We start from the raw sequence: 15,294 nt of genomic DNA on the forward strand, positions 1-15,294 counted from the left end.
ATCGACCACATACTAGGAGACATAACAAACCTCAACAGATACAAGAGAATAGAAATAGTCCCCTGTATCTTATCGGACCACCATGCTTTAAAATTGGAATTCAACAACAATACAAATAGCAGAAAACCTGCAAACTCATGGAAACTGAACAATGTGCAATTGCACCACTCCTGGGTCAAAGAAGAAATAAAGAAAGAAATTAAAGACTTTCTAATATTCAACGAGAATGAGGATACAACATACCCGAACTTATGGGACACCTTGAAAGCAGTGCTACGAGGGAAGTTCATTGCACTAAGTGCCCATATGAAGAAAACAGAGGATAGTCACATAAATGAATTAACAGCGCAACTGAAAACCTTAGAACAGAGAGAAGCGAATTCACCCGCGCAGGAGCAGACGCCAGGAAATAATCAACTTGAGGGCTGAAATCAACAAAATAGAAACCAGGAAAACAATACAAAAAATCAATGCAACAAAGAGTTGGTTTTTTGAGAAAATCAACAAGATTGATAAACCTTTATCCAAATTAACGAAAAAGCAGAGACAGAACATGCAAATTAACAAAATCAGAAAGCGAAATGGGGAACATAACAACAGACACAGAGGAAATCCAGACAATTTTCAGGTCATACTTCGAAAATCTGTATTCCACAAAAATTGAAAATTCAAAGGAAATGGACAAGTTTCTGGATAACTATCACTTACCAAAATTAAATCAAGAACAGACAAACAACTTAAATAGACCTATAACCCGAAATGAAATAGAAGCAGTCATCGAAAGCCTTCCAACGAAAAAAAAGTCCAGGGCCAGATGGATTCAGTGCAGAATTCTACCAGACATTCAAGGAAGAACTAATACCACTACTCCTCAAACTGTTCCACAAGATAGAAACAGAAGGTTTATTGCCAATCTCTTTTTATGAGGCCACAATAACTTTGGTACCCAAACCTCACAAAGACACAACTAAGAAAGAAAACTACAGACCAATATCCCTGATGAACATCGATGCAAAAATACTCAATAAAATAATGGCAAACCGAATTCAAAAATACATCAGAGAAATCATCCACCATGATCAAGTAGGCTTCATACCTGGATTGCAGGGATGGTTTAACATACGAAAATCTATCAACGTGATCCATCATTTAAACAAACTGAAAAAGAAAAACCATATGATTATCTCCCTAGATGCAGAAAAAGCCTTCGATAAAATTCAACACCCTTTCATGATAAAGGTATTAGAGAGGTCAGGGATAACAGGAACATACCTAAACATAATAAGAGCAATATACAGCAAACCAACTGCCAACATCAAACTGAATGGAGAGAAACTTAAGCCAATTCCTCTAAAATCAGGAACAAGACAAGGCTGTCCTCTCTCTCCATATCTCTTCAATATCGTACTAGAAGTTCTAGCTAATGCTATAAGACAACAAAAGGAGATCAAGGGCATCCAAATTGGAAAGGAAGAAGTCAAACTGTCTCTATTTGCAGATGATATGATAGTTTACATAAGCGACCCAATAAACTCTACCAGGGAACTCCTACAGCTGATAAACACCTTCAGCAAACTAGCAGGATACAAGATAAACTCAAAAAAATCAGTAGCCCTATTTTTTTCAGACGACAAAGAGGCAGAGAAAGAAATCAGAGAAACATCACCCTTTACAATAGCCACAAGCAACATAAAGTATCTTGGTGTAACGCTTACCAAACAAGTAAAAGATCTATATAATAAGAACTTTGTGACTCTAAAGAAAGAAATTAAAGAAGATACCAGAAAATGGAAAGACCTCCCATGCTCTTGGATAGGTAGGATAAACATAGTAAAAATGGCAATCTTACCAAAAGCAATCTACAGATTCAATGCAATCCCCATTAAAATCCCACCACAATTCTTCACCGACCTTGAAAGGATAATAATTAACTTTATATGGAAAAACAAAAGACCCAGGATAGCCAAAACAACCCTATACAATAAAAGAACATCAGGAGGCATCACCATTCCTGACTTTAAGCTCTACTACAGAGCTATAGTTCTGAAAACAGCCTGGTATTGGCATAAAAATAGACAGGTAGACCAATGGAATCGAATTGAAAATCCTGATATTAATCCATGCACCTATGAACACCTGATTTTCGGACAAAACAGCTAAAATGATACAATGGGGCAAAGACAGCATCTTCAACAAATGGTGCTGGCACAATTGGATGAGGGTGTGTAGAAGACTGCAGATAGACCCATGTCTGTCGCCATGCACAAAACTCAAGTCCAAATGGATCAAAGACCTCAACATCAATCCAGCCACATTGAACCTCTTAGAAGAGAAAGTAGGAGGTACCCTTGAACAAATTGGTATAGGAGACCGCTTCTTGAACATAACTCCAGGGGCACAGACACTGAAAGAAACAATTAATAAATGGGACCTCTTCAAACTTAGAAGCTTCTGTAAGGCAAAGGACACAGTTGACAAGACCAAACGGCAGCCCACTGACTGGGAAAAGATTTTCACTAATCCTATATCCGACAAAGGGCTGATCTCCAAAATATACAAAGAACTCAAGAAACTAGTCAACAAAACACCAAATAACCCTATTAAAAAATGGGGTACAGAACTGAAGAAAGAATTCTCAATGGAGGAAATCAAAAAGGCTGAAAGACACTTAAGAAAATGCTCCACATCCTTAGCTATCAGGGAAATGCAAATCAAAACAACTTTGAGATACCATCTTACCCCTGCCAGAATGGCTAAAATTAGAAACACCAGTGATGACTTATGTTGGAGAGGATGTGGAGAAAGTGGAACACTCCTCCACTGCTGGTGGGAGTGCAAACTCATACAGCCACTTTGGAGATCAGTATGGCGGTTCCTCAGGAAAATGGGAATTAGTTTACCACAGGACCCGGCAATCCCCCTCTTAGGCATATACCCAAAGGATTCACATCAATGCAACAAAGACATCTGTTCAACTATGTTCATAGCAGCACTATTTGTAATAGCAAGAACCTGGAAGCAACCTAGATGCCCTTCAATTGAAGAATGGTTAATGAAGATGTGGCACATCTACACAATGGAATACTACTCTGCAGAAAAAAATAATGGTATCTTGAAATTCGCAGGCAAGTGGATGGCACTTGAAGAAACCATCCTGAATGAGGTAACCCAGTCACAAAAAGAGGAACACAGTATGTACTCACTCATATATGGATTTTAGACCTAGATCAAATGATCACCACCCTATAATTCAAACCACCAAAGGAACAAGAATAAAAATTTTATACTAAAAAATAAAAAAAAAACCCCCCAACAAAATGGGAAGGAGAAAAACCCCCCACACCCCGGGTTTGGGGGGGGAGAAAAAAAAAAGAGAGAAAAAGAAAAAAAAAAGAGAAAAAAAGAGGGGGAAGGCATGTGTGACTAGGAGGATTGAGCCTGGTTAGGAATGGAAAATAGGAAAGAGAGAGAGAGACAGAGACAGAGAGAGAGAACATAAAAGAGGGAGCCAATATTGGTTTGAAGATAAAGTTGAACACAAAGAAAGGTCGAGGGAACTACAAGACTGCTCCCAACTAACAATCTCAGCTTCCGTGGAAAGGCTATCATAAATGCCCTTCCCGGAGAGTGAGATCAACAACTAACTTCTCCATGGAGTCCTCAACTAATGCCTGTTGAAAACAGGAGCAAACACCCATACATAAACACTGAGTCAAACTAGAACCCAGAAGCAGATGGAGAGGACAAGACCATGCGGTAGAAGTACATAGAGACAGCTTACCTGAACAAGGAGGAGCTAAGGGCCACTAGACTGATAGCTGGGAAGCCAACAGAGGTCTGACTCGGACTCCCCTGAATATGGGTCTCAGCCAGAAGGTCTGAGCAGTCTAAGAGACCTCAGACAGTGGAGCCAGGATGTATCCCTGGTGCACAAAATGACTTTGCAAACATATCCCCCATGGAGGGATAACTGCCTTATTCTAGAGATAGGAGAGAAGCCCTAGTCCCTACTTCACAGGACCTGTCAGATCTACATGACCCCAACTGGATGGCATTCCCCTACATATTGTATTGTGGTGGGGGGTTGGGAGGGGAGGGTGTTTAGAGTGCATGGGAGAGGGTAGAGAGGGCAAAAGGGAGGGAAGGAGGGAGGGAGGGCTTGGGGGGGAGGGAGGGAGGGAGGGAGAGGGAACTGGGATCGACATGTAAAATAATAATAATAAAAAAAAAAAAAAAAAAAAAAAAAACGCTTTGACTCCAAAATTTAAGTTGAAGAACAAGTTACTGGGGGAAAAGTATTTCTATTTTTGTTTCCACAGAAAATGAAAAGATGTGGATTCCTTCCAGACTAATGTGGTTTGATCACACCAGACCGCCTGAAACAGAGTACAAGCTGATCCTACATTCCAAACAGCTGGACAAAACAGCCCTACAGACTACAGCTAGGATATCTGAATCTTCTTCGAATCCCCCAAGACAGCGCCCCTTACCAGCAGGAAGTAGTTTGGAAAGAACGACGCCCAAATTCCCAAATATTGTGTATAAATGTTTGTTTTCATTTAATTGGACTTTGTTATATAAAATTAAATAAAAAATACTCTATATGCAAAAAAAAAAAAAAAAAAAAAAAAAAAAAAAAAAAATAAAAACTGTGCACATGGGTCTTGATACTGTAGCCATCGACAAGTACATGTATCAATTAAAAATAAAATGAGGGCTGGGACAATAGCTTTGCTGAGTGTTTGCCTAGCACATACAAGGCCCCGGGTTCAATCCCCAGCACTGCATAAACACAGCTGTGGCGGAGCATGCCAGGAATCTGGTACTCAAGGGTATTTGTGCAGAGGTAAAAGGACACCGAGTTCAAGAATGTTCTACCTAGTGAGTCTGAGGTCATCCTGGTCTACAGGAGCCCTGTCCCCAAAACCAAACCAAACCCCTGACAAATATTGTAAATCATGTATCTGACCCCCAGCAGCCATGTGGAAGGAAGCTTCTTGTCTGTAGTGCACGGCGTGGGCATTGGTGCGTCTCGTGCATCCACGACACTTACTGGCTGTGTAGCCTAACAAAATGAATAATTATGTAAAGATTCTTACAACCTGACAATGAAGACAACCAGACTACAACACTGAACAGGTATTTCTCCCAAGGAACACAAACAGTATAATCACCCAAAACATTCTCAATTCCACTACTGGTTAGGAAAATGCAAAACCATACTGAGATACTGCATGCTCATCAGGATATAGAAGAAAAAAGGAAAGCTAATGAGGGACTAGGAGCTCCATTGTACAGGAAGAACAAAGTGAAAAGCTGGAAAACAAAAACCATGGAATAGTGTGCCTATGTTCCAAAGCTAATACAAAGTGAGTACGTGACTGAGCCATGTCACACTAATAGCATGAGTAGTCATAATAACTAAAACTTTGTTCCGTTGATCTCCATAGGCAAACAATGGCATGTGTGTATGCTCCCTCCCAAACAATAAAAATAATTAAACAATGGCATGCGTGTATGCTCCCTCCCAAACAATAAAAACAATTAAAAATTAAAACAGTGGAGCTGAATAGATGATTCAGTGCCATACAGGCATGAGGACCATGTAAAAACTTAGTGGGCATAAGTGCATCCCTGAAGCTTACTGGCCTTGATGCCCAGCTGGATGAGTAAGATAGGACGGAAGGTATACAACAGCAACGCCTGACTCCAATGCATACAGGTGCACATGTACACACAAATGTGCACACACGCAAATGAATAAAGTACTGACACCTGCAAAACCTTGCAGACAGAATATATTAAGTGAAATAAGGCAGAAAGACACATCAACCCGCTTCCACTTCTATGCCGTGGCCTCTGAAGAGAGAGTCCACAGAGGTTGACGCAGGGCAAAGAGGGAAGGTGGTGTTGTTACTGCTAATGGTTGTGGGTCTACTCTCAAGAGATGGAAATGTTCTGGAACTGCATACCAGTAATGGCTATGTAAAATCGTTTCCTGACTAAATAAACACTTTAAATGGTCCACTTTATATCACATGAAACTTCATGCTATTTGAAAGATACTGCAGGACAATACAACTAATGGGAAGAATGGCAGAAAAAAATAACTCAAAATTTAATCAGAAAATTCTAGCAGGAAAAGAGGATAAGAGATGGTTAAATGAGAGAGAGTCAGATTTGAGGAACACCTGTACTTAGCACCCGAGATGGGGGCAGGGGGAGATAAAGAGTTTCAGGTCATCCTTGGCTAAAGAATGAGACATTTCATTGTCTCAAAGCAGAATAGGTTAAATGAATGCGAGGAATACATAGGCAGGCAGGCAGGGAGGCAGGCAGGCAGGGAGGCAGGCAGGCACGCACGCACGCACGCACACACACACACACACACACACACAGAGAGAGAGAGAGAGAGAGAGAGAGAGAGAGAGAGAGAGACTGACTGGGTTTAAAAATAGAGAAATTTGTAACGGCTTTACAACGCTGGCATAAAAGCTTGTTGGGATTCAGCTGGAATTGACCACAACCATCATAAGTGCTAGCTACCATGTCTGCCTGAGTACCCATTACAAACTACAGTCAAAAAAATCATCACAATGACACATGGAGCTTAACAACCTGGATCTTAGTGCCACCAGCACCAGGAATGTGCTGGATGTCCCTCACACTATCTTGAGGTAAGTTAGGTTAACTTTTGGCCAAATGAACTCTGCCTATTATACACCCACACCCCCACATAAACCATGGGTATTCACTGGATTTGCTGCCACCAAAGGTATGTTAGAGGTCCCAGCGCAGAGCCCTCTGTGGATCTGGCATGATCTCTGCTGCCTGTGGTCAGACAAAGTTTACTGTTTGCAAGGGGGGGGGTCCTTTTGTTCTGTTTTTTTTTCATGCTGCAAACATCTACTGAGTCAAAGACACCCATGTCCTTTCCTCTTCCCCAACATCCTGACAAAGTACAAGGCGAGCGTGAAACAGTAGGGTTACCATTTTAATTTGAGTGCTGTCAGTCAGCTGCTGCACAGTGTAGGCATCTTCTGTGTTGTACTGAAGCAGGATGGCCATCTGGAATGTGGAGGCCTTCAAGACCCCACAGAAAAAAGAGAAATGTGAAAATGAGAAATGGTCTTACAAGTACAACCTATTTTCACAAAATAGTCTTCCAACAGATGCAAAAAAGGGAGTAAAAAATGTCACAAGGCCAGGGTAATGTACTTTTTCCCTAAAGTCACTGTTGAAACACTGAAAAGACTCCGTTTTCTCCTGAAATGTGTCCTCTATACAAAGATAACTATATAAGCATCTCTACTCTCGTAAAAGTACACACCACATCAAAGACATTAGTCGTGAATTATATTTTTATACCCAGTAGAGCAAAAATGACTTTTTGGTACATAACCATGTATATATAATGCATGTGTGTTCAAGTTGATAGAGACCTCCAGACCAGTTATAATGGTTACCTGGTCTTAAGTACCTCATCGATGTCGGGGTTGAAAGGTTAAACTAGTGAGTACTTTGAGTCACCCATTCTAATGTTTAACACTAAAAGGTATTTGTAATTATTGTTACCAGCTCACAACTGAGACCATCTTACAATATGAAATAAGCATTACTTTTAACACACCAAGTACAGAAGTTAAAATAGAAAGACTCTAGACTGAAAGAAAATACCTTAACAGAAAATTAGGCCCTGCAACAAATAAGTCACAGAACAATGTCAGTTAAATGACCCCAGCTTTCTCATCTACAAGTGCAATCAGTGCCACAGCTGTCGTCATTCAGCACTCCACACTAAGGAGTCTCAGCAACGCGAGGCTGCAGAGAGCTGTGACTAGAATTAGACATGTGAGCTGTTAGCTCTTAAATCTGTCAACTGAGCGTGTCAGGCAAGGGGCATGCCAGACACCAACCAAAGAGCACTTCTGTGGCATTAGCAAAAACACTCTTGACTCAAAATGGAGGAGAAAACCGAGGTTCCAAGTAAGGAGGTGACGACCCCAGGCAAACATGAGTTCCGCTCACCTGACCACAAGCATGCGCCACCCCTACACTACTTTGTCAGAGACCTGCCCCCCAATTAAAAAGACAGCTTTACCTGCAGAGTGTATCTGTTTTTGAAGCAATTAGTGACTAGTTCCCCTTTGGACAGCTGATACAACCACGTCAGTTTTCTGCCGCTGTGACGGCTGGCGTAGAAGGCTGTAAACCGCTGATAACTGCGCTCCAGCTGGATGGAAGAACAGCGCTCTATCATAGATGGCTCTACATTGTACAGTCCACGTTTCTAAATAAAACTTCCTGCCAAGTTCTGAGAACAAAAGCAGTGCTTACAGAGACGTGAACGCAGCCGTTAGGCACCTGTAGGGCCCTGCGGAGCAGAACCAAAGTCTCCACTTGAGGCCCGGCAGGCCCAGAGTTCACCGTGCTTCCGCAATAAATCAACACTGCTGCAAGAGTGACCAGCCTTCCGCTACCCAACCCAGGCCCACCTCCTGCTCTCCATCGACACCGACAACCGACCGCCCAGCACACACTGTCCCTGCCCTCTCCACACAGCTCAGAGAGCAGGAAACAACCCTTACCTCTGACGGCAAGGCAAACGTGCAAGACTGCTGAAAGGGCCAAGACCCAGAGCTGAGGACCTGGATACTGAAGTCCACTGGGGGTGGGAACACACTTAATTACTCTTACAAATGCAAAGATCCTATTTTCACATACACAGAAATGATCAACATTAAAGAAAAGGCATTGAGTCTTGCTTAAATATAAAATTAAGATTTCAACACAAAGAGTTTCACCTTATCTAATTAAAATTAGTAAAAATGGAAGCCTAACATGGTGGTGCACACTTGTGATCCCAACATCAGTCCCAGAGGACAATTCGTCCCAGGCTAGCAGGCTACACAGCCAGATGCTCTAAGTCAAAAATTCAGACTACAGGTTGCAGAACAGAAACCGCTTTCCTCTGGGACAACAGTTCTCCACTTTACTGTCAATGGAGAGTTCCAAGCTGGTCTGCCTTGTTCAATTTCTTTTTTTTTTCATATGAAGTTCAGCCTGCTCAAGCAGTATGTGGTAACCAGGAATAGTTTAGTTTAACAGATCCAAACACAAGGACATGGAAAGCTCAACAGCAAACAACTACCTCCATTACAGCTCATGCACCATTCACTACCGTGAAGACAAATAGTAGAGATCATGTATAACCTACACATTAGGATAATTTCATCTTCACAGACAACTTAGATTCTACTACCAAAACCATTAAGTTTAATGATGATAGAAGTTCTGGTTTGGGAAGAATAAAATTCTCCAATTTTCATCAAAAACATGAGAGAAGGAAAATAATCAGAAATGTATCCAAACTAAGGTTCGAAAGAAGACAAACCCACACATCAGAAAGGCGCAAGCTGGAACATGTGGTGATTGATATCTTGCTTGTACAAATAAAGCCTGAGGGTCAGAGAATGGAGCTCGCCACTAGCTAAGCACAGAGGTCTGGAGGTCTGTACAGACAGACAGGAAGTGAGATAGCTGGGCAGAAACAGGAAAATTCCTCTTTCGTCTGCTAAGACGGTAAGGAGGCAGGTGTGCCGTGACTCGCTCCTTCTCCCTGACCTCTAAGCATTTCCCTCTCTATTAGACTCCAGCTTTTTATTATCTAGACCAATTAAGAACTATGTTTACAGAAACATGTGACTTGGCCTGATCCCTCTGGTCCTGACACAGGCTACCATCCTACCATCCTGGGCGTTAGGAGTTCTGTCACCATCTACCACCCTTACTCCAAACTCTGTCACTTCTCTTCTCTGCAATGATTATGAGCACTCAATACTCACAGTCCAGTGGTTCTGAATTTGTTAGGTGCTTTTTGAACTGTTCGTTCAGATCTTTGCTTACACCAATGTCTTGAAACATTCGCTGAAGTTTGGAGGTGTACTCAAAACCGCAAGCTTGCTGAAATGAACCAAGGCAATTGTCTCATTAATTCGTATAGAAACACGAAATGTATACAACGTATATAAGGGAATTTTAGAGAAATCACAGTACAACATATCTTTGTTGTATGAACCAACTACTAGTAACAGTCATATCTTATGGTATAAATACATACTGATTAAAATTTGTATGCGATAAAATGATCATTAAAAATTGAACAATTAAGTTTTTAATATACAATAAGTATATCGCAGCATTTAAAACAAGGTGTTCCACCACTTCGGTAGATTACAATTAGGAAATGATTACAACCAGGTGTAGTGATACAAATCTATCTGAAAGCCCAGTGCTCAGGAAGCAGAGGTAATAGAATCACAATCTGAGGCTACCCTAGGCTGTCACAAGTATCCTTCAATCTACCTCCCCTCCATATCCCAAATAATCTGTTTATCCCTTAACCTACTGCCAAAGTGTCTCCTCCACAATGTGCCTGAAGCTTAAACCTCTAAGCTGGAGGAGTTAGGAGAATGTAGGGCTCTTATCATGGGGTTGGTGCCTCTCTAAGAGGATGCTCTCCAAAAGTACTCTGCCAAGTGGAGCAATCGACTTCGAGGAGGAGGAGTGCCCTCTTCAGGGATGGAGACTTAGTGTCTGTGCCTAAGTTACCTGGTCCATGGTGTTTCGTTTTTGACCGCTTGAGCTAAGAAGCTAAGAGTCCACCCAAAGTCAACGAGGCTGAGTGTGTGGGGGGGGGCGAGGATGAGGGTATGACGAGCCAGACCAAGCAGGACAGAAGGGCCCAAACAAGGTGGTAAAGGAGGGGAAAGCGCTACACGTGTGGCTGGGAAGCAGGGCTCTCAAGCACCAACTCCCCTGCCCGTCCGCCGACAGCGGGGACACTAGAAAGCACATCAGTAAAGGCTGAGGAGGAAGAGTTGGACTTCAGGAAAAGAGCAGCACCTTTAACTTGGAGATCATGCTGGCTTCAGCATCGTCGCTCGCACTGTTCTGGTGCACCAGTCTCTTAGCAAGCATCTTTGCATAGAACTTCTGAAACACATCTTTGTCCTCGATGTACTTGAAGACCACCATCTGACAAAGCCAGGAGAAACACACCTTGGTGAAGTAAACTCACAAGCTATCTCTGGCTACCACCAGGAGCCGAGGACTTACCTGAATAGACAGCATAAATTCACCCCAGAATGCTTAATAAGTACTGCCGTCCATTCCTTATATCCCATTTAATTAAACTAGACTTAGTAGCCAAAAGCTAAGTACTAGTGCTGGAGAGATGGCTCATTGGATTAGAATACTTGCTGTTCTTTCTAACAGAGGACCTGAATTCTATTCCTAGCACATGGTAGCTCACAACCACCTGTAACTCCAGTTTCAAAGGAACTGCCTGGACAACAGGTACACATGTGGTACATATACACACACATACAGGCAAAACGCTCATGCATATAGTAAAATAAACCAATCTTTGAAAAATTAAATGAAAAAAAAAAACTGAGCAAAGTTCCAACACTAAACTAATAACAATTTTAGGAGTAAAACCATACACTCAAAATCAAATGCCCACTGCTTCGCACATTTCAGGCCCTATGTACTAGTGGGCAATGGGTGTGGCCAGGGAGCAGCTTACCACTTGATTGAGGGTGTCTTCTAGCTCTGCCTCTTCTGGGTTCTTGGAACTGAAATGGAACAGGGCAGTGTGTTTACAAACAAGCCAGCAGATGTGCACACAAACCATTCTGCCAAACTGGCAGGGCTACATGTGGTTTCAAGTATTAAATGTGGACCTGTCAGGTCAGCTGGTATGCAAGAGGAGGTCACTCTCCTTTCCTACCACAATTCGGCAAGTCTCACACTGTACCTGACCATGGAAGAGATTATAAAATAATCACAATATCTAAGATGAATATCAACAGAAGCTAATTACACTATTATAAAGTTTTAAGATAGTCCCTGTTAAATGGCCTAATAATTAAAGGTAATGAAAAGGTTTGAGCCACGGGTGAGGTGTGCTTTCATCTGTGCTTGTATCTTTAAAACAATTGATTAATTTAGTCTATGGATAGAATTAAGCAAAGGCCAACTAAGGGTAAATTGGCTTTAAAAAAAATTTGTAGAAGGATCCTGTGTAAAATGTACGAGTTTACCTCAACCCAGACAACTAAGGAATGCATAGAGCAGAACAGAACACCAGTTGGTTATCTAATACCAAATGTTCAGCCCTGAAATCATATACATACTCCTAACATTATACAGATTGAGCAGGCTGTATCTATGTACTTAGGAATACACATACACATTACTACCACCACCAAACAACAATTAAAGAAAAAGGAGCCACGATTTGAAATTGGGTGGGTAGGGAGTATAACAAGAGAGGGAGCTGAGGAGGAGGAAAGGTAAGAAATTGTATTATAATCCCCCCCCCCCAAAAAAAAACCCCACCAACAAAAAACCCAACTCAAACAAAAAAAGAGCTGGTCAAACAATCTCTAAAACTGTTGTGATCTGTTACTGTTCTGAGACATCCCGTGCTACCGCCCAACTCCTGGAAATCTTCCTGCCTCAGGATGAATGCTGGAAACACAGGTATGCACCATCATATCCATTATGAAAAAGTGTTTCATAAGAGAGTTGGCTCAGAAGATCTGGCCCTGTCCTTCCAAGGCCAGGTAGCTTATCTCTCCTCATTGCTCAATGCCAACTAGCCTCTGCTCACCAACACACACTTGCTAAAGTAGCAATCTGGAATGTCTCCACCATTCAATTTTAATAGCCGTGACTAATAAACTATAGACAATTATGGGCACACAATTGTTCTGTCACACAAACTGAAGGCCTTATGGAGCAACTGTGAATTAAAGTCACTTAATCATCGGCAATGGCCTGAGAAGCAGTACCAAATCCTAAGAGGCACCAAGTGTAAACTCCTTTTTCCAAACCAGCAAGATAGCACAGTGAAAGGCACTTGTGGCCAAGCCTGCTGATCAGAGTTTGATGCCAGTATTTCACATGGTAGGAGGGAGCTGATTCCTGCAATTGTCCTCTGACCTCCACAAATGTGTGTCACATAGCCCCCAAAATAAATAAAACATAATACAAAATTTAAAGTCCTTTACTCCTTATTGGAAAGAATACGTTTAGTGCATCTGATTAGAATAAATAACTGACTAGAATAAATAATGTATCAGACCAGCATGACAATACACAGAAAAATAATAAAATATTCAAGTTCCCACTGGCTCCGGGAGGATGGGCTTTCTGGTAAAGCAAAGAGAAACAGCTATTTAAAAACAGAGGTAGCAAGTGACCCTTACTCAACGTTTGCCCCCATGTACCAAACAGAGGACCTTTCTCCGAGCATAGTGAGCGGTGTCAGGTGTGCTACTGTGGAGCCACCACCTTAGTCTGAGGATGCTGCACAGCCTACCTTCTGTCCAGTTATTCTCCAGTTCACTGATGACATGGATTTGTTAACTTAAATTAGTGTGTGCATGCGTGTGTGCATGCGTGCATGTGCGTGTACCTGGTTGTGGGTAATGAGCATCATATGCACATGGGAGTCTATGGAGGCCAAAGAGGGCATCACATTCACTGGAACTAGAAGTATGCGTGTTTGTGAGCTGTGCTGTGTAGATACTAAGAACTGAATCCATCTCTCTGGTCCTGATAGTGCAAGACTGTCACTATTCACACTGGCACTTGTGGGTGCTCGCTTAGCCTTACAGAGCTTTTAGGCACTAGGGGTCTGTGCCCCTGCACAGCCTTTGGTGATGTGTCATGTGGGACTGAGGCAAACCCTGAACATTTCTGGACAACAGAAACTGACAGGGAGAGATGCCGAGAACCACGACATGCGCAAGCAGTAGACACACCACAGCAGGAAGCCACGCCTGGCCATCCCTCGCCACCCTTGAACAGGCAAGAGAGTCACGAAGTGTCAGGCGAGATACAAGGTGACTGAAAAGTGAATACATAGCACCAACAAATGGCCAGATGAAAACAAAATTTAAAGTATGCAGATAGCTGTGCTACACAGCAGCTCTGTCAAAAGCTAAGTTTATAAAGCATCACATAGCCATCTCATAGTATTCAGTCTTCTGAAAGCTGTTCTGAAAGCCAGTGGGAGCTGATGCGGGTATCAACAAACGCGATGAGACAAGAATAAATGTAATGTAAATACCGATCCCCTGTATAGAAACTGAGGGTTAAATCGGGTGCTAGGGAAAACCACAAAACAAAGGTGGTACCTTTTCTTCAACAAGGAGTCACAGTACCGAGCAAGCAGCTCAGGAGATTTACTGGATGACTGGGCCATTTTGGTAACTGCATTGTTGTTTATGAAGCGACCACAAGCCTGTTATACAAAAGACAGTTAGAGAAAAGGTGTCCTGTTCATACATACTAAACAGACAACACAGTGACATGTTTACCTTATCAAGTGCAGCCACGAAGCCAGCATCATTGTTGAATGCTGACATCACCAGGGCATTGTATTTTTTATGAACATCCAGAACTGTCTGCACATACATTTTCGGGTCCTTATGTGGAGGAAAAACCAGAAACAAACAAGAATTAAAGAGCATATTCTTCTGCTGCTATAAAACAGTCTACAAGTTTTAACTACAGCTTCAAAGAAGATAACATGATCAGAAATACTTTTGGTTCCACCACTGAAACACAGTACACTGTGTTTACATGTAAAACAAAGTAATTCTCCAGATTAAAAGTTAAGTACCTTGCCGGGTGTTGGTGGCCTATGCCTTTAATTCCAGCACTCAGGAGGAAGAGGCAATTGGATCTCTCTGAGTTCGAGGCCAGCCTGGTCTAAAGAGCAAGTTCCAGGACAGGCTCCAAAGCAATACAGACAGAAAAGCCAATGAATGAATGAATAAATAAATAAATAAAAATAAAAGTACCTTAAAAAAAAAAAAAACCTGGAAGGTATCATGAAAGAATTTATGTTTCAAAATGGCAGCAGGTCTAAACATAGTTAGGGGAATCCACAATGGCAACTATGTGGCCAAGGCCAGGTGCAAGCACTGGGAACTTGGGGGTGGGCAACAGGAACTCTTCCTACAAAAGAACATGTCCCATGCTAAAGGAGACAGACCACACTGGTGGAAGATGGGGAATCACACAATACCAAGTAGCTGAACGGCAGTCATTGTTTGCCAGCCAAGGACCCATGGTATGAGGTAGGTACCATTTTTAAATGTCCATTTTAGATGATTGAGCTAAGTTAGTTACACTTCTTACTAAAGTAAGTGGCAGCAGAGCCAAGCAAGGAATCAGGTAGATGACTCCTGAGCCGGACATGTTCTCTTCTCTTCA

The 15,294-nt window shown here is 42.1% G+C and overlaps 1 protein-coding gene across 1 annotated transcript in view; it reads right to left on the minus strand.

Moving 5' to 3' along the window:
* LOC127216131 (cullin-1) overlaps positions 1-15,294 on the minus strand; it is a 75,060-nt gene that overhangs the window by 6,256 nt on the left and 53,510 nt on the right. The window contains exons 10-17 of the mRNA XM_051176679.1: positions 14,394-14,501; positions 14,211-14,317; positions 11,591-11,639; positions 10,906-11,037; positions 9,846-9,963; positions 8,589-8,665; positions 8,102-8,233; positions 6,991-7,083 (exon numbers count right to left, since the gene is read on the minus strand). Coding sequence (XP_051032636.1) covers positions 6,991-7,083; positions 8,102-8,233; positions 8,589-8,665; positions 9,846-9,963; positions 10,906-11,037; positions 11,591-11,639; positions 14,211-14,317; positions 14,394-14,501 — 816 coding nt within the window. The remainder of the gene's footprint in view (positions 1-6,990; positions 7,084-8,101; positions 8,234-8,588; positions 8,666-9,845; positions 9,964-10,905; positions 11,038-11,590; positions 11,640-14,210; positions 14,318-14,393; positions 14,502-15,294) is intronic.

Source organism: Phodopus roborovskii, unplaced genomic scaffold (assembly GCF_943737965.1).
Source record: "Phodopus roborovskii unplaced genomic scaffold, PHOROB, whole genome shotgun sequence".
Taxonomy (NCBI): Eukaryota; Metazoa; Chordata; class Mammalia; order Rodentia; family Cricetidae; genus Phodopus; species Phodopus roborovskii.